The 22,643-nt window shown below is 55.7% G+C and overlaps 1 protein-coding gene across 2 annotated transcripts in view; it reads left to right on the top strand.

The window, feature by feature from the left end:
* MGAT5B (alpha-1,6-mannosylglycoprotein 6-beta-N-acetylglucosaminyltransferase B) overlaps nt 1-22,358 on the top strand; it is a 70,475-nt gene extending 48,117 nt beyond the window's left edge. Inside the window, exons 11-18 of one of the 2 annotated variants that reach the window (XM_047081296.1) lie at nt 2,987-3,117; nt 3,554-3,559; nt 13,060-13,215; nt 13,962-14,108; nt 14,272-14,388; nt 19,031-19,105; nt 20,261-20,517; nt 20,902-22,358. In XM_047081296.1, coding sequence (XP_046937252.1) covers nt 2,987-3,117; nt 3,554-3,559; nt 13,060-13,215; nt 13,962-14,108; nt 14,272-14,388; nt 19,031-19,105; nt 20,261-20,517; nt 20,902-21,100 — 1,088 coding nt within the window. In that variant the 3' untranslated portion in view covers nt 21,101-22,358. The remainder of the gene's footprint in view (nt 1-2,986; nt 3,118-3,553; nt 3,560-13,059; nt 13,216-13,961; nt 14,109-14,271; nt 14,389-19,030; nt 19,106-20,260; nt 20,518-20,901) is intronic. The other variant, XM_047081295.1, reaches the window with a different exon arrangement.
* Nucleotides 22,359-22,643: the final 285 nt, after the last annotated feature.

Raw genomic sequence — 22,643 nt, 5'->3', positions numbered from 1 at the left:
GTCTGTCAAATTAATGCGCCTCTTTGGGGCGCTTAGGGTCCTTTTTTGTCTTCATCTCCAGGTTCTAGGACACATTAGTGGCAGATGCAATTTCTCGGCACATAGGTGATGGCTTGATTGGATCCCAGAAGGTTGGGAAGGTGGGATGGTTCCTTGGAGCCCAGAGGAGGAAACTGAGGCCCGGAGGTCTGAGGCCACATGGCTCTGTGGGGACCAGACTCTGGAGGGAAAGGAAGTGGGGATAGTGGTAAGGGGCAGTGGTAGAGGAGAGGGGGAAGCAGGATGTGGGTTAAGAGGCTTCTGCAATAATCTACACTGAAAAAATGGAGGATTTATGTGGGGTGAGGCCCGCTGGATGTGGAGTTCCAAACCTGGAGAACTCCTACTCATCCTCTAAAACCCCAACTCAAATGCCTCCTTTATTTATTATCACTTCCACTGATTCCTTTCATCTTATCTGGGTGCAATATATTCACCTGTTTTTATAACTTATTTTATTAATTAAAAAAATTTTTGTAACATTTTATTATGTATTTTTGAGAGACAGAGACAGAGCACGAGCAGGGGAGGATTAGAGAGAGAGGGAGACACAGAATCCGAAGCAGGCTCCAGGCTCCAAGCTCCAAGAGCCGGACGCGGGGCTTGAACTCAAACTGTGAGGTCGTGACCTGAGCCAAAGTCGGACACCTGACTGACCGAGCCACCCAGGCGCCCCTGTTTTTATAACTTTTAAATCCATTTCTACAAAAGCGTTTATTGAAGTATATTAGAGTTACTTGCTCATACACTGATCTCTCCCTGATAGATTATGAACCACTCAGAAGGGGGGCCACTGACTGATTTATCTCCCTGGAGCCTATCAAGGTCCTCGGAAAATGTTAATTGAGTGAATACATTAAAGAAACAGAACAAAAAAGGAAGAGAGAGTTTGCGGGTCCAGGGCAGAATTCATGAGCAGACTCATTTCCGCATCTAGCCAGGCGGTGTCCCCAGGGTGGCTGCCTCTCTGGGCTCACCCTTGCCCCTGCCCCCACGAGCTCTTGGCTCTTGGTCTCTGTTACTCTAATTGATTGGACACTTCCCTGTCCCACTAGTTCGCTAACTGGTCAGGGTTGGTAGAATGAGGGATTCTTCGGCTGGGTGAGTAGGGAGGAAATGGCAATCAGGGGAGAGGCCTGGGGTGTCTGTGGGGGGAAGCAGGTGGGGCCAGAGGGAGGGAGATGGGGCTGGGCGGGCAAACTGGGGAGAGAGGGTCTGGTCTGTCCTCCTGGGCCCCCCCTCCCCCCCTTCCCAATCTGGGTGGAGCCTCCTCAAACAGGAGAGCTGCCCGAATCCTGACCATCACAGAAATAACTCCAGGCTTCCGGGGCCCCTCCTTATGCTCCGGAAACTCTAGAAGAAAGATCATTTTGTCCTGGGGTCAGCAAAGGCCCTTCCTTACAGCTGGAGTTTCAGACCCAAGAATCCACGAGCTTTTTGGGGGCACTTAGGCAGGAAACCTTTCCTTCTACGATGCTCCAGACATTGATTGTGACGGTTTGTGGGTAGAAATAGTACGTGAAATCGACACATTGGATCGAAGTATACAGCTCCGTGTCAGAAATGCTAAAATGTGAAAACACGCTCGCGGGATGAGGAAATGGCATCTTTGGGCCAGGGCTGTTCTGGGAAATCGAGGGCGCGCGGTCTCTGCCAACCTGCTGGCCGCAGCCCCTCCCACCCCGGAAGGCGGAGTGGATGTCTTTGGGCTCAACAAATGTTCTGTCCAAGGTCCTGAACACGATGGAAGGGACCCTGTGCCTTGCGAATCCGTGGCACGGGTGCTGAGGCAGACAGAGCTAAGTAGCACGACCGTGGAACAGCGAGAGAGGCTGAAGTGCATTCCCTGCCCCCGGTGCGCTGGGTTCTGGGGACAAGGGAGCAGGTCAGAGTGTGGGCTGTACCGTAGCAGAGGCAGAACCACGGGGGCGGGGCCGCAAAGAGGGGGGCACCGGAGCCCAGAGGAGGAGGTGGCATATGAGTGGGGCCCTGAGGCCGGAGAGCATTTTCTCATCCACGTCAGGGGAAGAAGGCGCTCCAGGCAGAGGAAACGGCTGGGGCAAAAAACTTGGAGGTGGGGGAAGTCAGGATGTGCCCACGCACTCATGAGCCAGCGCGCCAGGCTCCCCCTCCCAGGTGCCGGGGACAGCGAGGTGAGCCGAGCAGAGCCCCTGCCCTCACGGGGCTTACATTCTGACACCGATAAACGATCCATTTGATGTATAATCTCATGTTTGGGTCAACAAGTGCAGGGTAAGGGACAGAGAGTGACCAGGGCCAGGAGGGACCTCTCGGCAGGGTCTTGTAGGCAAAGCATGCATGGAGACAGGGACTGCACCGGGCAGGGTCCCAGGAGGTAGTGAGAGATCCTGCCGAGGGGGGCACGGGGGCAGACCCTGGAGACTGTTGTAGGGACTTTGGCTGTGGGGGCCACCGCAGAGTTTTGTGCAGACGGACCTGGTCTGACCTAAATTTGAAAGGATTGCTCAGGACCTAAAATTGAAAGGCAGTGCCAAGAGAATGGCGGAAATGGGGGTAGGCAGCCATCACAGTGGCGGGCCAGGGCGGCAGTGATGGAGGCCGTGTGGGACATCCCACCAGGTACCGGCTCTGCTGATGGGTGTCGCCAATGAGAGAAAAGGGGAGGAGCCAAAGCCTCGGTTCCTGAGCGAACCTGGGAGGGAGGACTCTGACCAGGACAGGGTCCTCCTGGCTGTGCCTGTCTGCAAATGAGCAAGGGGACCTCCCAGGGTTCCCTCTGCTCACGGCTCCGCTCTGGGGAGGGAGAGGCCCGGGGCCAGGACACTGATGGGTGCTCTGCCCCTCCTCCACCCGCCCCCCATCCCCGTCTAACAGGGCCCCCTCTGATGGGGCCAGGGCAGGTAGACCCGGGGCGCGTCCGTGGCTGTGTGGCAAGCCCCTTCCTGACCCTGTGGTCTGGCCGCAGCTCACACCCCGGACAACTCCTTCATGGGCTTCGTGTCCGAGGAGCTCAACGAGACGGAGAAGCAGCTCATCAGAGGCGGCAAGGCCAGCAACATGGCTGTGGTGTACGGCAAGGAGGCGAGTATCTGGAAGGTGAGAACGCCCCCCCCTCCAGAACTCCCAACCCCCAGCTCTGGATGTAGAAGTGTCCCCCACTGATGGGTCAGAAAAGAGAGGTCCCTAATTGCCACTGAAAACACCCAGCCTGGGGGCTGCTAACCTGCCCCCCTCGGCCCCTGCTGTGCAACGCTCTCAGATGTCCTTTATCAAGGACTGTGCCTTGACCCGCCACCCTCCCTAGGAACAGATCCATAAACACTGTGAGCCCGGCAAGGGGGCTTAGGCTTGACTTGGGGGTGCTGCAGGGTGGGAGGCAGGAGCGCAGAAGGCAGGAGAGGCTAAGGATTAGAGCCCCATCTTCAGGACGGGGTCCCCGGGGAAGCGGTACCTGTGCGGGAGGTCATGTGCTCACTGCTCACTGACCTGTTCTCTCTCCTCTTTTCTCTGTGCCCTCCTGGCAACGAGGCAGCTCCAGGTACGGTGACCGCTTGCCATAGTCTCTCCTCCTGTTCCTCTCTGTTCTCAATAGGGCATCCCCTGGCGGGGGGGGGGTGCTCTCGAGTCCCCCCCCCCACCCCGACCCCACAGGGTGTAGGGGGAGGGATGGAGGTCATTCTCATGTGATGCCAAATGAGCAAGCTGCCGCGGGGCGCTCGGGCCGGGGGTAGCACCGGCCGCATCTGCTTCTTCCAGAACAACACTGCCAAAGAGCTGCCCCAAGAGATGAGAGGTTATGAAGTCTGGGAAGAGAAAGGCTTTGTCTGTAGCTCAGGCGTCTCTGTGATAGCCGGGAGCGACGCTGTTCTGCAAGGGACCTCAAAGAAGCTGCCTCCCAAAAAAGACATCTTTGCTCTGGTCTCTGTGGCTGGGGGAAGCCGGAGGTGGCGTGATGAACAGCATGAAAGGAGCATCCTGGGACAGTCACCTCCCAGGGTTCAGGAGGACAGGTGGCACAGGAGTGCGGGACGGGGGAGACTGAGGCCCTCACCTCCTCACGGGAGGGAGCAGCAGCTGGGATCAGGGCGAGGCCTTGGGTGAATTTTGTGCCAGAGGCCCGTCTTATCTGGGTGCCCAGAAAACAGGGCTTGTGGCTCAGACCTGGGTGCTATTTTGTGAGAGCGTGTAGCCCAGGGAGCAGGAGTAGGGCAGGGGTGGGTGGAAGAGGGGCAGAAGGTAGGCCCGCCCTTGCCGCTGGAGGAAACAGGCCAGTTATCAGAAGACCCGTCCGGGGGGCCTTTTCAGACGGCAGGTTGGGACCCATGGATAAATCGCGAAGTTAGCCCAGAGCTCTGAAGTTTTTCTGCTCGGCTTTCCTGAGGAATAATTGACAAGGGAAAATTGTATGGTTCTTAGGTTGTACAACACGATGGCTTGATATACACATGTATTGCAAAAGGAACGCTACGATCAAGCTGATTAACACACCTTTACCCCACATAGTCATCTGTGTGTGTGTGTGCGAGTGTGCGTGCGTGCGTGTGGTAAGAGCACTTAAGATCTGTTCTCTCAGCAAATGGCAAGTGCACTCTACAGTATTATTAACCACAGTCACCACACTGTTCATTAGGTCCCCGAACTCACGCGTCCTCCAACTGAAAGCTTGTTCCTTAGACCAGCCTCTCCCCGCTTTTGCACCCCCAGCCCCCAGCAGCCACCATTTCTATGAGCTCCCCTCTTTTAGATTCCACATATAAGGGAGATCATGCCGTATCTGTCTTTTTCTAACTTAGAGAGTCTCAAATAGCCTTTTGAAATGAAATAGGATCACAGAAACTGTAGAATAAAGGAATATCAGAGGACCTTTATGTATTAAGAGGAAATGTAGCTTTAAGATTTTATTTTTTTATTTTATTTGCTTAAAATTTTTTATGTTTTTTTTTTGAGAGGGAGAGAGACAGAGACAGAGAGTGTGAGTGGGGGAGGGGCAGAGAGAGTGGGAGACACAGAATTCGAAGCAGGCTTCAGGCTCTGAGCTGTCAGTGCAGAGCTGGACACGGGGCTTGAACCCATGAACCGTGAGATCATGACCTGAGCCTAAGTCGGATGCTAAACTGACTGAGCCACCCAGGTGCCCCTTAAGATTTTATTTTTTAAATAATCTCCACATCCTGGCACAAAAACAGACACTCAGATCAATGGAACAGAATAGAGAAACCAGAAATGGACCCACAAACGTATGGCCAACTGATCTTTGACAAAACAGGAAAGAATATTCAATGGAATAAAGACAGTCTCTTCAGCAAGTGGTGCTGGGAAAACTGGACAGCGACATGCAGAAAAATGAACCTGGACCACTTTCTTACACCACACACAAAAATAAACTCAAAATGGATGAAAGCCCTAATGTAAGACAAGAAGCCATCAAAATCCTCGAGGAGAAAGCAGGCAAAAACCTCTTTGACCTCGGCTGCAGCAGCTTCTCACTCAACACATCTCCAGAGGCAAGGGAAACAAAAGCAAAAATGAACTTTTGGGACTTCATCTAAATAAAAAGCTACTACACAGTGAAGGAAATCATCAGCAAAACTAAAAGGCGACCGACGGAATGGGAGAAGATAGTTGCAAACGACATATCAGATAAAGGGTTGGTATCCAAAATCTCTAAAGAGCTTATCAAACTCAACACCAAAAACACAAAGAATCCAGTGAAGAAATGGGCAAAAGACGTGAACAGACACTTCTCCAAAGAAGACATCCAGATGGCCAACCGACACATGAAAAGATGCTCAACATCACTCATCATCAGGGAAATACAAATCAAAACCACAATGAGATACCACCTCACACCTGTCAGAATGGCTCACATTAACAATTCAGGCAACCACAGATGTTGGTGAGGATACGGAGAGAGAGGATCTCTTTTGCGCTGCTGATGGGAATGCAAGCTGGTGCAGCCACTCTGGAAAACAGTATGGAGGTTCCTCAAAAAACTAAAAATTGAACTACCCTATGACCCAGCAATTGCACTACTAGGCATTTATCCACGGGATACAGGTGTGCTGTTTTGAAGGGGCACATGCACCCCCATGTTTATAGCAGTGCTATCGACAATAGCCAAAGTATGGCAAGAGCCCAAATGTCCATCAATAGATGAATGGATAAAGATGTGGTGTATATATATACAATGGAGTATTACTCGGCAATCAAAAAGAATGAAATCTTGCCATTTGCAACTACGTGGATGGAACTAGAGGGTATTATGTTAAGCGAAATTAGTCAGAGAAGGGCAAATATCATATGACTTCACTCATATGAGGACTTTAAGACACAGAACAGATGAACACAAGGGAAGGGAAGCAAAAATAATATAAAAACAAGGAGGGGGACAAAACATTAGAGACTCTTAAATATGGAGAACAGAGGGTTACTGGCAAGGTTGTGGGAGCAGGGGGATGGGCTAAATGGCTAAAGGGCATTAAGGAATCTACTCCTGAATTCATTGCTGCACTATATGCTAACTAACTTGGATGTAAATTAAAAAAAAAAAAAAGAGAGAGAGACTAGATTTGAAAAAAAAAAAATCTCCACACCCAACATGGGGCTTGAACACATGACCCCGAGATCAAGAGTCACATGCTCTATCAACTGAGCCAGCCAGGTGCCCCAAGAGTACATCTTGTTTTGCGAAACTGAAAATTTATATGCATGTGGTGCCTGGGTGGCTCAGTCAGTTAAGCGTCCGACTTGAGCTCAGGTCATGATCTCATCGTTGGTGGGTTCGAGCCCCGTGTCAGACTCTGTGCTGACAGCTGAGCCTAGAGCCTGCTTCGGATTCTGTGTCTCCCTCTCTCTCTCTGCCCCTCCCCTGCTCACCCTCTGTCTCAAAAATAAATATTTAAAAATTTTTAAAAATAAAGTTTACATGCATGCGTGCACACGCACATGCATAACACACACACGCATTATACACACATACATAATGCACATTCACGACACATACATGCATGTACACGTGCATACGTACATAAATACGTGTGTGTACGGGTGAAAAAAGGCTGCTGAACAATATATATAACGTGAACCGTTTGTGCATGTGTTTTAAGGAAAATGTAACTATGCTTTGAGTGCATCAAAGATCTGAAAAGGTACACAAGAAACCGTCCTAACAGCTGCCTCCTGCGACAGAATGAGGAAATTGATGGGGGTGTAGAGACATTCTCTCTACACTTACATTCATGGTTTGCTACTTCTGTGAGCATATTTAGTTTTACGAGACGTAGTCCTTTTATATTTAGTGTGGTTTCTGATATATTTGGCTTTGGATCTACCATTTCACTAGCTGACTTCTATTTCTTTTTCTTTCCTGTTCCACGTTCTTTCCCCTCTCATTTCTTGTCTTCTTTTACACCGATCTGTGTTTTGAAACTCACACCCTCTTAGCTGACTCATACTCTCTCCTAGTCTCGTAGTGCCTGCTGTAAAGATGATAACATGCATCCTTGACTTATCACAGTCTAGATAAGTCAGTACCTTTACCTTTTATTAGATAATGAAAGAACATTAAAGTGTTTAATTACATCCCCCCAACGTAGGTGCTCTGATTTTAATTCCCTGAAAATGCCTTTACTTCACCCTTATTCCTAGAGGATATGTTCGCTGTGTACAGAATTCTAGCTTGGTGGTTATTTTCTTTCAGCATTACGAAAATACTGTCTTCTGGCTTCTGTCCTTTCTGTGAGCCTTGCCATTCCTTTAATGGTAATCTGTCATGGGCGCCTGGGTGGCTCAGTCGGTTAAGCATCTGACTTTGGCTCAGGTCATGATCTCACGGTTCGTAGGTTCGAGCCCCGCGTCAGGTTCTGTGCTGACAGCTCAGAGCCTGGAGCCTGCTTCAGATTCTGCGTCTCCCTCTCTCTCTGCCCCTCCCCTGTTCACACTCTGTCTCTGTCTCAAAACTAAATAAACATTTAAATTTTAATGTTTATTTATTTTTGAGACAGAGAGAGACAGAGCAGGAACAGGGGAGGGGCAGAGAGAGAGGGAGACACAGAATCTGAAACGGGCTCCAGGCTCTGAGCTGTCAGCCCAGAGCCCGACGCGGGGCTCGAACTCACGGACCGTGAGATCATGACCTGAGCCGAAGTCGGACGCTCAACCGACTGAGCCACCCAGGCGCCCCAAAACTAAATAAACATTTAAAAAATATATAATTTATTTAAAAATTAAAAAAAAAAAAGAAAGGGGGTGCCTGGGTGGCTCAGTCGGTTGAGCGTCCAACTTCGGTTCAGGTCGTGATCTCACAGCTCTTGAGTTCAGGCCCCACGTTGGGCTCTGTGCTGACAGCTCGGAGACTGGAGCCTGTTTCAGATTCTGTGTCTCCGTCTCTCTCTGCCCCTCCCCTGCTCGCACTGTCTCTCTCTCTCTTTCTCAAAAATAAATAAACATTAAAAAAGAATAAAGGTAAACTGTTGTCCTCCTTTGCTCACTTTTACGACCTCTGTGTGTTTGGTTTCCAGTAGGCTTACTATGGTGTGCCTCGTTGTGGCTTTTTCTTGATTTATCCTACATGGTGTTTATAGAGCTCTTGGATTTGTGGTTTGATCTGTCGTTCGTCTTAGAAGATTTTCAGTTAGTTATCTCTCTAAGTATTGCTTCTGCCTCTCTCTCTCTCTCTCTCAACCCTTTGCTTCTGGGTCTCTATTTCCACATACATAGCTTCTTTGTCTCTTACATTCCTTTCTGTAATCTCCACCCTTGCGGTGTGCTTCATTCTGGATGTTTCCTTCTGTTCTTTCACTAAACGAATTCTCTCTTCAGCTGGGTCCAATCTGCGGTGAAATCCATCCATTCAGTTCCTAATTTCAGCTGCTATATTTCTCACTTCTAATATTTCCATTTGGTTTCAAACCTCGTCTTCTATTTCCTTGACTACATTCAGCAGACTTATCTTGAGGTCTGTATCTGGTAACTCCAGCTTCTAGAGCTTCTATGGGTCTCTTTTTATTGTCTGTTTCTCTTGGGTTTTGTATTTAATTTTTTTTTCAACGTTTATTTATTTTTGGGACAGAGAGAGACAGAGCATGAACGGGGGAGGGGCAGAGAGAGAGGGAGACACAGAATCGGAAACAGGCTCCAGGCTCCGAGCCATCAGCCCAGAGCCCGACGCGGGGCTCGAACTCACGGACCGCGAGATCGTGACCTGGCTGAAGTCGGACGCTTAACCGACTGCGCCACCCAGGCGCCCCTCTCTTGGGTTTTGATCATATTGTCATGCACCCGATTCTTCTAAAAATCAAGGTGTTTAAATGTTTTCTTTAAAAATCTATTTTTGGGATGCCTGGGTGGCTCAGTCGGTGAAGTGTCTGACTTTGGCTCAGGTCATGATCTCAGTTTATGAGTTCGAGCCCTGCATCGGGCTTTGTGCTGACAGCTCGGAGCCTGGAGCCTGCTTCCGATTCTGTGTCTCCCTCCTCTCTCTGCCCCTGCCCCATTTTCACTGTTTCTCTCTCTCTCTCAAAAATAAATAAACAGTAAAAAAAAAATTTAAATCTATCTTTAACAGGCTTTACTGAGCCTGGACGTGCAGTCCACCACACGTTTCAAATGGATAGTCTTGACATACGTGTATATACGTGTGAAACCATCGCCACAATCAGGATAGTGCCTCTGTCACCCAGGTTCCCTTCCTCCTGCCTGTCCCCTCCTCCCTGCCAGACAGCCCGTGAGTTGCTTTCTGTCACCACAGGTTAGTGGTGATATCACTTTCTATGATTTTATATAAATGGGCTCCTCTGGTATATGCTTAGTTTTTGGTCTGGGTTTTCTCACCAAGTATAATTATGTCAAGATTCATCCGTGTTATCGCATGTATCAATAATTGTTTTGGGGCGCCTGGGTGGCGCAGTCGGTTAAGCGTCCGACTTCAGCCAGGTCACGATCTCGCGGTCTGGGAGTTCGAGCCCCGCGTCGGGCTCTGGGCTGATGGCTCAGAGCCTGGAGCCTGTTTCCGGTTCTGTGTCTCCCTCTCTCTCTGCCCCTCCCCCATTCGTGCTCTGTCTCTCTCTGTCCCAAAAATAAATAAACGTTGAAAAAAAAAATTTTTTTTTAAATAATTGTTTCCTCTTTATGGCTGAATAGTGTTCCATTGTATGGAGGTACCCAGCCCATATTTTGCGTGTGTTCACCTGTTAGTGGACGTTGGGGTCGTTTTCAGTATTTGGCCGTTACAAGCAGAGCTGTTATGAACATCCACGTACAAACGTCTGTACGGACATATCCTTTCATTTCCCTTGGGTAGATCCCTAGACGTGAATTGGCTGAATCGTAACAGTAGAACCGCGTTGAACGTTTTCGGAGCCGTGGGGAGCAGTGGTCGTACTATTTTATGATTCTACCGGCAACGTGTGAGAGTTCTGTTTCCTTTGCAAATTCGTCAATACTTCCATGGCCGGTCTTTTCCATTTGAGCCATTCTGACAGATGTGCAATGATATCGTACGGTTTCCGCTTGTAGTCCCCTACGTCTGATGATGGCGAAGATATTTTTGCGCCCTATTTGTCCTCCCTGTATCCTTTTGGGGGTCTTTTCAAAGTCTGTCCATTTAAAGAATTGAGTTGTTTGTTTTATCATTGAGTTGTTAAAGTTCTTTACACGTTCTGAATAGAGGTCCCATATCAAATGCATGCTTGGCAAATATTTTCTGTCTGAGGCTTGTCTTCCTTCTCCAGAGGGCAAAGTTCTTTATTTTAACGAAGTCCAGCATTTTATGGCTTGTGCTTCTGGTGTCGTATCTAAGAAATCTTTGCCTAACCCAAGGTCACAAGGGGTCTTCCCCAGTGTTTGATAGTTTTAGGTTTTACATTTAAGTCTATGATCCGTCGTGAATTAACTTTTGTGTATGATGCGAAGGGCAGATTAAACTTCTAATTCGTTTTCTTCTTTCGCACGTGGACGCGCAACGTTCTGTGACCATTGGCTGAAGACACGATCCTTCCTCCCCTGAAATGTCTTTGTGCCTTTGCCAAAAATCAATTGGCCATGCGCGTGCGGGTCTATTTCTGTACTCTCTGTTCTATCCCATTGATCTATCTTGACGCCTACAGCACACGGCCTTAACTAGTGTACTTTTACAATAAGTCTTGAAATCGGGTAATGTAAGTCTGCCCGCTTTCTTCTCTTGTCAGGTTGTTTCTTCTAAGCCTGCTGGGGTTTTGACTGGGATTTCATTGGTGGTGGTAGTGCTGTGGTGGTCCTTCTCCTCCTCCCCCTTCTTTCTCCTCCTCCTCCTTCTCCTCCTCCCCCTTCTTTCTCCTCCTCCTCCTCCTCCTCCTTCTTTCTCCTCCTCCTCCCCCTCCTCCTCCTCTTCCTTCCCCCTCCTCCTCCTTCTTTCTCCTCCTTCTCCTCCTCCTCCTCCTCCTCCATTCTGGAAAATGAATATAAAAAAATTGTAGAAATAACTCGAGGTCAAGGATGATGCCGTCTTCTTCCAGACACTCTTGGCTTGTGGCTGGGGCCCCAGCAATCTCAGATCAGTGAGAGTGATCGAGACTATTTAAGACAGATTCGGCTCCCGTAGGGGCTGCTCTAGTTCCGGCCCACCCTTTCTACCAGCGTGTAATTCCTCAGAATTCCAATCCGAAGGGTGGAGTTTCCATCAGCCCCCCACCCCCCACCGCCGCCCAACTCGGCAGACCCCAAACTCTGACTTGTCCCCCCGCTCTGCAAGGTGACCAGAAGCTCTGCTCAAGCCTCCTTGCTGCTGACTCTGGAATCAGCAGGTGCCCCTGTGGGGGAACCCTGGTCTCAGCAGCGACCTCAACAGTCTCCTGACCTTCTTCTCTCAGATCTTGGCCTTGTAATTCTTCACGCTTTGTTAGATTTTCACCACCTTCGCACAAGGTTTTGTACTTCCACATCTTTCCTGGTCGTTCTCAGAGGCAGGGCTGATATGCTTTACCTACTACACCATTACCCGGAGAGGAAGGCTTTTTTACGAAAAACGTGTGCAGTTTGGAGTCTCAAAACGCGACCTGTTCATTATCTTGATGTCCGTTGATAACTTTCTTCAAGAGCCGCGGTTTACAAGACAAAACCTGGGCTGAAGCTCCTTGCTGTCTGACCTCATGGCTAGCCAGCGGGACAGAGAGAACCTGCCTTCTTTTTTCTGGCCTGTTGGCCTGCTGAGGACCTGCCCTCCCTGAACAAAACCCCTCCCTGGCCCGGCCTTCTCTATGATCGCGAAGTTCCTCTCTTCTCAGCTTCTCCTTTCCTCTCTTCTGTGAGTCTCAGAAGCCCCCAAGAAGTACAACCCAGGGGCAGATTCCAATCTTAACTCCTGATGAGATCCTACGCTGCCCATACCTCCCGGCTCAGGGCCCCGGCCATGGGGTCCGACGGGTGCCTGGTGGCTGAGCTGTTATCTCCTCCTCTGTGCCCTGCTTCCTGTTGTCCCCCTCCCCCCAGGCTGGGCCTGTTTCCACATCGAAAGCAGAGCCTGGAGCTGAGACTCACGTCTGGAGGGGCTGAGCCTTTGCTAGTTTGGGGGTGTTCACTCACAGGTGTCCTCCTTGAGGACGAAGGCCCTGCCTGAGCTCAGTGCCAACACATAGCAAGTGCTCCATAAAAATGTGCTCCGTGGATGGATGGACGATGGGTGGAGGATGGAGGGAGACAGAGAAGGAGGGATGAGATGACCTTGGCCCCACAGCTCCTCAGGTGTTCTTAGAGGTCATCAGGGGTTCCGGGGAGGCGAAGTGGATCATTTGGGTGTATTTAAATCTGAGTCCCTATACGGTTTCCTTGCAAAGGAAACACTTCCGTGGCTAAAAATAGTCCTGCAGCCTCTCTGGTCTAGTGCAACTTCTGCAACTCACAGATGAAGAAAATGAGGACCAGAGAGGGGAGGGGCCTTGCCCGAGGTCACGCAGCTGGCAGACGGCTCCGCAGTTTCTGGCTTCCAGACCAGGGGTGTCTCTTTGGACGGCTCTGCCTTCTGCATTTGGGGCGAGGTTCCCATGTCCAACCCTCCTCTTCCAGGGGAAGGACAAGTTTCTGGGCGTCCTGAACAAGTACATGGAGATCCACGGCACTGTGTACTATGAGAGCCAGCGGCCCCCCGAGGTCCCGGCCTTCGTGAAGAACCACGGTCTCTTGCCACAGCCTGAGTTCCAGCAGCTGCTGCGCAAGGCCAAGGTGAGCCCCGCCCCCCGCCGTCCTCACCCCCTCGGTACCGGTGCAGCCCGGTGGACTCCTGATGGCAGGCTGAGGGCATGCCCTGGCTGGAGTTCCACGGACTGACTGCTTCTGGAAGTTCTGCACCGTATTCCTGGAGTAGCAGCGGGTACAATGGGCATTGACTCTGGTGCTGGGCCCCGAGGGATCGGGGTCGGCTGAGGCTGGAGGGCCTCCAGCGAGCATTCGGGTCCTCTCCTGCTCTAACCATAGCTCTTCCCGCAGGCCCCCTGGAGATGTGTGTCTGTGGGTGGGCTGGGCGAGGAGGAGCGGCTTTGTGCAGTCAGCAACTTGACCAACCTTACACTGCAGCCCGGGGTTCAGAATCATTTATTGATCGCCTTCCAGCGGGGCCAGCCCTGTGAGCACTCCTGGCGCAAGTTAGGTGCTGAGTGAATCGTTTTTAGGATGTGTGGGTAAAGGTCCTTTAAGCTCAGCTGTAGGTGTGGGTCTGAAACCTCCTAAGCTTGAGACCCTCACCCTTGTCTTTTCCCCTCCAGAATCCTAGCCCGCCGCAGCAGGAACCGGCCATTTATATAACCAAATCACACCTCCTCTTCCCGAATGGGGAAACTGAGGCCTAGAGAGGGGGAAGTGTGTGCCGTGGCACATGGCCGCCTCCTGTGGATGCCCCCGCCCTGGCTCCCTGGGGCCCTGGGCTGCGGTGCCCAGGCTTCCCTGACCATTGTGCCACCTGGCTTCCTCAGCTCTTCATAGGGTTCGGCTTCCCCTACGAGGGCCCTGCCCCGCTGGAGGCCATCGCCAACGGCTGCGTCTTCCTACAGGCCCGCTTTAGCCCGCCCCACAGCTCCCTCAACCACGAGTTTTTCCGAGGCAAGCCCACCTCCAGAGAGGTGAGTGGGGAGGGTCTGACGCGGGGCCCCCGCATCACCTGGAAGAGGGAGACAGGCCTGGGGTGAGAGGACACGTGGGACAAGCTGGGGGGGGGGGCGTCCCCTTAGCCCAGCCCGGCCAGGCAGGCACAGGGGGAGATGGCTGCTCTCTCTGCCCCGCCAGCTGTTCTCCCAGCACCCCTACGCAGAGAACTTCATCGGCAAACCCCACGTGTGGACCGTCGACTACAACAACTCGGAGGAGTTTGAAGCGGCCATCAAGGCCATCATGAGAACCCAGGTGAGGCTCAGATCCAGTCAGGGCTGCCATCAGCCACCACTGCGGGTCTTAGCCGTAATTAGAAAAAGGTGCCCCTCTTGGTGAATTCAGACTCGTAAGCTTGGGCTGGGAAATTTGATGAGGGGTGGGGTGGTCCCCACTTACCAACTCGAGTTGGCGGGGGAGAAAAAAAAAAAAAAGCCTTTGTGCTGTGAGCAACCTGCACAACCATACATGGCAGCCCTGGATCCGGAATCATTTATTAAGCACCTTCGGAGACTGAGCCCTGTGAGCAGTGCCAGCACGTGTCAGGCGCTGAGTGAATGTTTCTCAGGAGTAGCGCTTGGAGGGTCTTTGAACTCTGCTGTCGGTGTGGCTCTGTGGCCTTTTGTCCGCGTGCCTCAAACTATAAACGTGCCGGCAGGTCATCTGGGGGTCTGGTTAAAATGCGGGTTGGGATTCAGCAGGTCTGGGGTGGTGCCGGGCCCAGGGCCACCCTTCGCGTAGCAAGGGGGAGAACTTTCCGGGTTTCCTTCGGCAGGTGTGTGGGCATTGCCGTGTGTGGGGGCACGTGTGTGGGAGTGGTGACTGCTGACGGCCCCTTGTGCTCTTCTGGTTCCCTCATTTTGGAAAGGGGTCCGACTCTGCTCACCATGATCCCTCTGGACCTGTCTCCCTCCTTGCCCAGCACCATGTTAATTGAGCGTGCCCTCCCCCGGGAGGGGAGGGGACGCACTGCTCAGGGTCAACTTCTGGGTCTGGGGCAAACCCGGAAACCTGGCGAGCCTTCGTCTTGGTGAGGCCACCACAAATGAGTGACAGGAAACACCGGTTCCTTCTGCAAGGACAGCCACGTCCCAGGAGGACACTGCTGCCCCAGGGGAGCTGGGGACACTGCCAGACTCAAGGGCAGAGACCGGCAGGGACAGACCCTCCACCCCAGCCCCGGGGGACTTACGGGCTTAGCTTTGGACCCAGAGCCCCGCCTGGTTGTTCTGACCGTGAGGCAGGCTTGCGTTTTAAGTTTATTTTTTTTTTTTGAGGGGGGGGTAGGGGAGAGAGAGAGAGAGGGGAGGGGAAGGGGAGGGGCAGAGAGAGAGGGAGAGAGAGAATCCCAAGCAGGCTCCAGCTGTCAGCGCAGAGCCCGATGCGGGGCTTGATCTCACGAACCGTGCGATCGTGACCTGAGCAGAAACCAAGCGTTGGACGTTCAACCGACCGAGCCCCCCAGGCGCCCGTGGCTTGTTTTTAATCGCCCTCCTTTCACCACCAGTCACTCCCACGCGGAACAGCCTCTGTCCCCCCTCATCAGAAGCCCCCCAGAAAATCTCCGCCTCCCTGGCCTGCTCCGTTCTTCCACTGACCACACCCTCGTCCTTCCCTCCTCCTGTCTGGGGGCGATGTTTGTCTAGTAGAACATAGCTGCCCGGAAGAACACAGCTGTGTCACAGCCTGCGCCCGTCGGTAGTCGTCAGGGACACGGGCAGGTCGACCTGCCAGGTGGCTGAGCCCCTGGAACCTCCCTGAGCAGTGAGGGGGTGACGCCCTCCACTCCGTTCTTCAGCGTCAGCCTGAGGCAGTCTCTGCTGTGAGTCCCTCCAGGCCACGGACCGTCTTCGATCGGGTTCCTCCAGGAGGTGACCTGGGGGCACAAGTCGGTTATTTGGAAAGTGATCCCAGGAGGGAGCGTCCTGGAGTGACAGAATGAGACAGCGTCTAACAGAGTAGGTCACCCCAGCTGGCCCCTGGCCATCAGTGCTGGCGGGGACCTATGGGGCAGGTCACATCCCAGCGTGACCTCCATCGCTGGGTGGATGAGGGCTGCACCTGGGGACCCTCGCAGGGCGGAGCCAGCCAGAGACAGTCGTAGTGGGCGAGGGGCTCCCCAGGCGGCCTCAACACAGGAGAAAAGCCGGAAACTGACCGACCCCAGCCCCCAGCCCCCAGCGGTGACACACGGCCCATTCTGCGTTCCAGGTGGGCGCGGCATGGGAAGGGCCCCCCACCCCCCATCCTCCTCCCGCTCCTCCCCTCCCCTTGAAAAGCAGTCCTCCAAGGCTTCTAACCCAGGGGACAAGGTCAGGGGGTAGACGACATACCAGCAAGCCCGCCCCCAGGGCTCCGGTCCGGCCCAGCCTGCAGGAGACATTGCTAAGCTCAGCGAGCACGTGGAAATATGTTCCGTCCGCAGAACAGAGCCGGGCTGTGGGGGGGGCCTGTCAGTGAACGTGCTCTTCGGTTCGTGGGTTCTTTCCGGTCGGACACACAAGAAATCGGTAACGGACGCTGCCCTGGGGAAGGGCCTGGGTGTCCGGGATGGGAGGAAAACTTACCTTTCACTGTTTTTTCTTTTGACCTTTTTGTTTTGTTTTGCTCCAACGTCTGTTTAATTCTGGGAATGAGTTAATTTAAAAAAATCACAATAACAAAAGGGTCAAGGAACCAAGGTTTTGCCGATCTGCCAAGCGGAGACTGACAGGTGGTCCCCCGAACCTGCCCGCCTGCTGCCTTCAGCCCCTCCGGGGGTCCCGCCACCCCCGCCTGCCTCCCGGGCGGTTCACACCCCCTTACCCAAGAATCGCCCGGGCAGGCGTTTAAAATGCAGGTTCCTGGGCCTGGCATCTGATATTAAAGGACCGGGTGTGGCCCTGGCAGCTGCCTTTTCACCAAGCAGCCTGGGTATGTGTCCCAGTGCTATTTTGGAGAACTCATTTGGGGACAGCTGGCAGGAGCCGACAGGACCAATGAGGGCCACCCTCAGGGGACACAGCTTGTGCAGCAAGCCCCAGGGCCTTTCACAGGGAGCGGGAGGAAGAAAGGTGAGGAACGGGGAGGAGGTGAGAGAGACCCCTGTCACCCCCCCCCCCCCCCCCCCCGCTTCCCGCTCTCCTTACAGCGCAGGACCAGCACCTGCCAGCCTGTCGAGACGGATTACACCGTGAGCACCTGTGATTAGGCCTAATGGGGGTAATTTCCAGGCAGGCTGGTTCCCCTGGTGGAGATTCACGGCAGGCGGACCGCGGCTGGCTGATGCGAATTACGTGTGATGTGGGCTTCAAAGCGCAGCGGGAGCGACTCGGGGTGGGGTGGGGGGCTGCTCGGCATTTGGAGGGGAACTCTCTCCCCCGGGCCCCGATCGCTAGCCGGGGCTTGAGGTCTTGTACCCTGGAGGTGCCCAGGGAACCTCTGGGCAGGAGCCGGCTGCCGGGGCCATCGTGGCCATCAGCCCCGGGGCTGAGGGCAGGTCGGGGCCGGGCCGTGCACCGCTTGGGGCCGCAAAGGCTGCCGGTGGCTGGGGTATAGGACCTGGATTCTCTCGGGTTCTGGAACCGCCCGTGGATGAAGAATAGTGCTCTCAGCTGCGGGGAGAACTGGGGACAAGACCAGATGGGTGGGCTCTCGTCCCGAGAATCTTCTGGAGGCCTGCACTCGTTTCAAGGGGAGCAGCTGCTGTTTCCCCGGGGAACCCCCCTCAGCCTGAGTGTCGGGGATGCCCCCCAGGCAGAGGGGCCTCCAGCCCTTCGAGGTGGGGTCTAATGGGAAGCAGGACCCACCCGGTGCACCTGAGTGGGCTTCCGGTGCTGCCCGTCTGTGACGGGGGAGGGAGGCCGCTCCCACTGGGGCAGAGCTGTCAGACCACAGCGCCTGGAGCTGCGGGCAGGGCAAGGGCGTAAGTTGGAATCGGGCTGGGCCGGGTGTGGCGCCCACGCCCCCACGTACGCACAACACACACACACACACACACACACACGCACGTATGAGATGCGCTTTGCATCTTATACACACACGTGCACACACACTGGGGAGAAGCGAGGTCAGAGAGGGCTTGGTCAGGAAAGGTAACTGGCAAGGAAGTGGGGTGCCCACTCACGGGCGGTGGACACCCCCTTTATCACCGTGTCTCCCTATTCCCCTTGCTCCTCGGGCCCCAGCTACTCGGCTCATCTGCTCATCCCCGGTGCAGGCTGCTCTGTAACCGTCGGGTACTCGGACAGATGGTCTGTGGCCTCTCCGTCTGGGGGCTCGTGTCTTACGTAGCTCCCAGGTGCCTGGCCTGGGCAGGAAGCCTTACAAATTCTCCTCGCTCCACCTGACCGGGAGATGCCCCTGTGTTCCTTTTCGTGAACCTTCTACCTTCTGGGCAGAATACGGGCAGAGCTGGAGGTGCTACTTGCTGAGCACCTACTGTATACCGGGCACTGTGCCGGGCAGGTCCCGGTTCTCCAGGGGGCCTGTAACCTGGGAGACACGAGGGACAGATCGGAAATGATGACACAGGTGCCAGTTCCACCCTGGAGGAACTCTAGGGTGCCACCCAGGAGAGTGGTCCTGGACAGGAGTGGGGCTGGGGCTCAGGGACGGCTTCCTGGAGGAGGTGTCACCCAAGAGGGGAGGGTGAACCCATCTGGGCTGGCTGTGGGAAGGGCAGGCATCACAGCCCAGGAGGGGATGGGGCTGAGCTTTAGGACAAAGGGAGGGCAGCCGGGAAGGGGGCGGGCAGGTGTTCCAGTTGATCCAGAGGGGCCAGGGAGATGGTGTGGGGGGAGGGGCTTCCGGACGCACCAGATTTTGCCCCCAGTGCTGAGCAGGGCTGGCCCCCAGCAGCCGGGTCGGGGAGGGGCCCGGCGCTCCTCCCCCATGTGTCCTCCCGTCTCGCCCACAGGTAGACCCCTACCTGCCCTACGAGTACAGCTGCGAGGGGATGCTGGAGCGAATCCACGCCTACATCCAGCACCAAGTAGGTGGGCCCCCCCGGCTCTCCGCCCCCAGGGGTGGGTCCTCCCCAAACCCCATCAGCCCCGAGGAGGGGGCCTAGCCTGCTCCTTCGTCCGAGGACGCTGTCTCCACCCAGGGCTCTGTGTCCGTTAAACCCCCGCCCCTTCTTCACCTGTCCCTCCGGGTACTTTCCCCGGAGATGATGCAGGGGGGCGGTCCTGCACTGCTCAGGCCAGGAGGCCAGGCCTGGGGGTGAGGTGGGGCGGCCCTGGGCGTCCAGCTCGAGAGCCCAGCCCCATACCACAACACAGAAACAGACTGTTACTTTTACTTTGATAAGGAAGTCGTGGACAAGTCTGGTAACTGATTGGCTGGGGAGTATGGAGGACCCCCCCCTCCACCCCCAGGGATGAGACTGGGCTGGGGACCAGGTCCTCCGCCCTGAGAACCCAGGGGATCTGAGCCTCCTGAGGGCCCACGGGTGGTCCTTCCAAGCTCTAGGGCCCAGCCGGGCAGCGGAACTACAGGTAGATGGCTTTATAACTACTTGATATTCAGACCGATAGCGTGTGGCCTCTGGCCGCACCTTGCCCCCAAGCCCTGAGGGCTGGAGAGTGCTTGACACACAGGAGCACTGAGGCCTGCAGCAGAGAGGGCTTGGTGGGGTCAGGGCCAGAAGCTAGAACCTGGGACTCTCAGCTCCCAGCCGCCCTTTGGGACGTCATCAGGAAACTCACAGGAAAGCATTTGCTGGGCCCTACGGGTGGTCCCCGAAAATGATCCCTGCGGGGAGAGCCCCTCCCCTCCCCCGTCCACACCGCAGGTGGGGCACATGGGCCTCAGGGTAGAAACCCTGAGTCTAGCCAAAGCTTGAGGTAGCACGGGGTGGATCAAACCCTGCCATCCAGCTGTGACGCCCTGGGCAGATTCCTTGACCTCTCTGAGCCTCCGTCCCCCGCCCCCCAACTGCCGAAATAGCTGGAGGCATAGTGGTACCCTTTTGATGGGGTTGTCACGAGGGGGAAAAAATGGCATAACGCGTGGCGGCGGTTGGCCTGGTTTTCGGGAAGCTCCCGATGTGGTACGATTGTTGTCGTGGCGAGGCCATACCCCCCCCCCCCCCCCCGGTGTCAGGGTCCCATTTCCCCTTCTAACGCCCCCCGCTTTCCTCCTGCAGGACTTCTGTGCAGCCCCAGGCCCTGTCCCGCCAGGGGCCCGAGCCCCACAGAGCCCCTTCGTCCTGGCCCCCAATGCCACCCACCTGGAGTGGGCCCAAAACGCCAGCTCGGCGCCCGGGGCCTGGCCCCCAGCGCACTCCCTCCGAGCCTGGCTGGCCACCGCTGGGAGGGCCTGCACGGACGCCTGCCTGGACCATGGGCTGATTTGCGAGCCCTCCTTCTTCCCCTTCCTCAACAGCCAGGACGCCTTCCAGAAGTGAGTGAGCCCCCGCCCCCGCCCCCACCTGCCTTCCGTGGGTGGCCCAGTGCAGCACGCCTGTTGGTCCTCGTGCCATCCCTGCCCCGCCCCCTGCCAGATCCCTGCCCCGCCCCCTGCCAGCCCCTGCCCTCCACCCCTCCCTGAGCCTCTTCTAGGTCCAGGGACCAGGAAGGCTGCCCCGGGGTCCTCCTGGTGGCTCAGCCTGCAGCCCCACCTGCCCAGCCGTCCTCCTGTCCTTTCTCATAGCGGGCAGAGGGGGGCGGCGGCCCGGCGTCTGTCCCCGGGCCTCCTGGAAACGGGGTCCCCGTTGGGGACAGAACGGAGAGGGGAGCGGGCGGTGCCAGGCTGGGGCAGTGAGCGCCGCCCGCCGTGCCTGCCCAGGCTGCAGGTGCCCTGTGACAGCACCGAGTCGGAGATGAACCACCTGTACCCGGCCTTCGCCCAGCCCGGCCGCGAGTGCTTCCTGCAGAAGGAGCCGCTGCTGTTCAGCTGCGCCGGCTCCAGCACCAAGTACCACCGGCTCTGTCCCTGCCGAGACTTCCGCAAGGGCCAGGTGGCCCTGTGCCAGGACTGTCTGTGAGGGCACCCGCCCGTCTGGCCCTCCCTGCCGCAGGAGAAAGCACCAGCAGATTCCGAGCTCCAGCGACCCGCCCGCCCCTCGACGCCCCCAGACTGGAGCTTCCTTCCTTGGCCAGGAAGTGGCCCGGACAGACATGTGCGCGGGGAGGGGGGGGGCAGCTTGTCCAGGTGCCGGGTGCCCGCCCCAGGCAGGCTCCTCGTCCTCATCCGGGGGCTCGTGACAGCGTGGTGGCCAAGCAGAGGGCCCCGCTGGCAGGAGCAGGGGGTCGGGGCCCCTGGCTTTGTGCAGGGCCCATGTTGGACTAGACGGAGAGAGGGCTCTGGTCCTTCTCGGGCCCAGGATGGGGCCTTAGGATGTATGGGGAGGGAGCAGGGGCCGTACTTGCCCCATGACCCACTGAAGGGTCCAGAGAGTGATGTGTGAGGGGTCAGTCTTGTCCCTTTGTGGTCAAGAGGGACAAGGGACGGGGGGGGCGGGAAGGCCAGGCTGGGGGACCCTGCTCATGCCTCCTCTCAGCCCCATCCCGCCTGCCTTTGCAACGCCCCCCCATTCTATACTTGGGGGGCACAGTGGGAGTGCGGGGGCCGCCTAGACCCTGGGTTGAACCGTCTCTCTCTCCCGCTTGCTCGAGCTCTCTCCACTTCGGGCTTCTGCCCAAACTCATCTTGGCATGACTGCGACTCCAGGCCATGGACTTGTCCCCAGAGCCTCAGTTCCCGGCCCAGCAGGCTCTGGGACCCCCACCCCTTAGCATCACCTTTAGGCAAAGGCTGGGGACGGAGCTGTAGCCCATGGTACGTCCAGTCTAGTCCCTGGCTTCCCAGGCCCGCTAGCCCCCAGGTAGGCCCCCCCCCCCCCAGTGCTGCGTGTCCCTATCTCCAGCCTCCTCTAGCCTCCAACCGCCTCTGGACCCAAGCATCATCTCTGTGTGGCATGCCTGCCCCGGCCCCAGGACACCCCCTCCTCCTCCTCCCCAGGCCCAGAGCCCTGCCCGAATAAACAGGTCAGGCCTCCAGAGACACTGCCACCCCAGCCCCTTTTATAATCCCACCCCCCCTACCCCCCCAGCCAGGCCTGACCCTCCGCCCTGCCAGGGAGGCAGCCCAGGGCCCTGAGAGCCGGGAGAGGGGAGCGAGCCGGCGTGGGGCCGAGGTGGGGTGCCTCCCAATGCCAGACCCCTCTCTGGGCCTGGGTGGCCCCTGCAGCCGCAGAAACTCAGTGGTCGCCAAGGACCTGGCCCGTCGGGGGAAAGCAATAGAGACACTCTTTTCTCTCTCTCTCTTTTTTAAAGATTTATTTCTTGAAATAATAAATATTTTATTGGGATGTGAGGTGCAGAGAGCAGTGTGCTGTTTCTTATCTTTTCCTGGGACGGCCAGGGCGTGGCCGTGGGGGGAGGTGGCGCGGATATCCTGGGGCCCTGGGGCCCTGCTGCATGTGTCCCTTGGAGCACACAGGGTGCTTGGGGCTAGAGAGTCGGTGCTCCCTGGGTCAGGCTGCCCAAGGGAAGTCCCTGCGGGTGCCCCACACCATGACTCCAGGG

The sequence above is a fragment of the Lynx rufus genome, unplaced genomic scaffold, assembly GCF_022079265.1.
Source record: "Lynx rufus isolate CCGP_SWC_20201006 ecotype Redwood Valley unplaced genomic scaffold, mLynRuf1.p SCAF_18, whole genome shotgun sequence".
Taxonomy (NCBI): Eukaryota; Metazoa; Chordata; class Mammalia; order Carnivora; family Felidae; genus Lynx; species Lynx rufus.
Note: the sequence above shows the minus strand (reverse complement) of the source record. Positions and strands in the feature narration are given on the sequence as shown.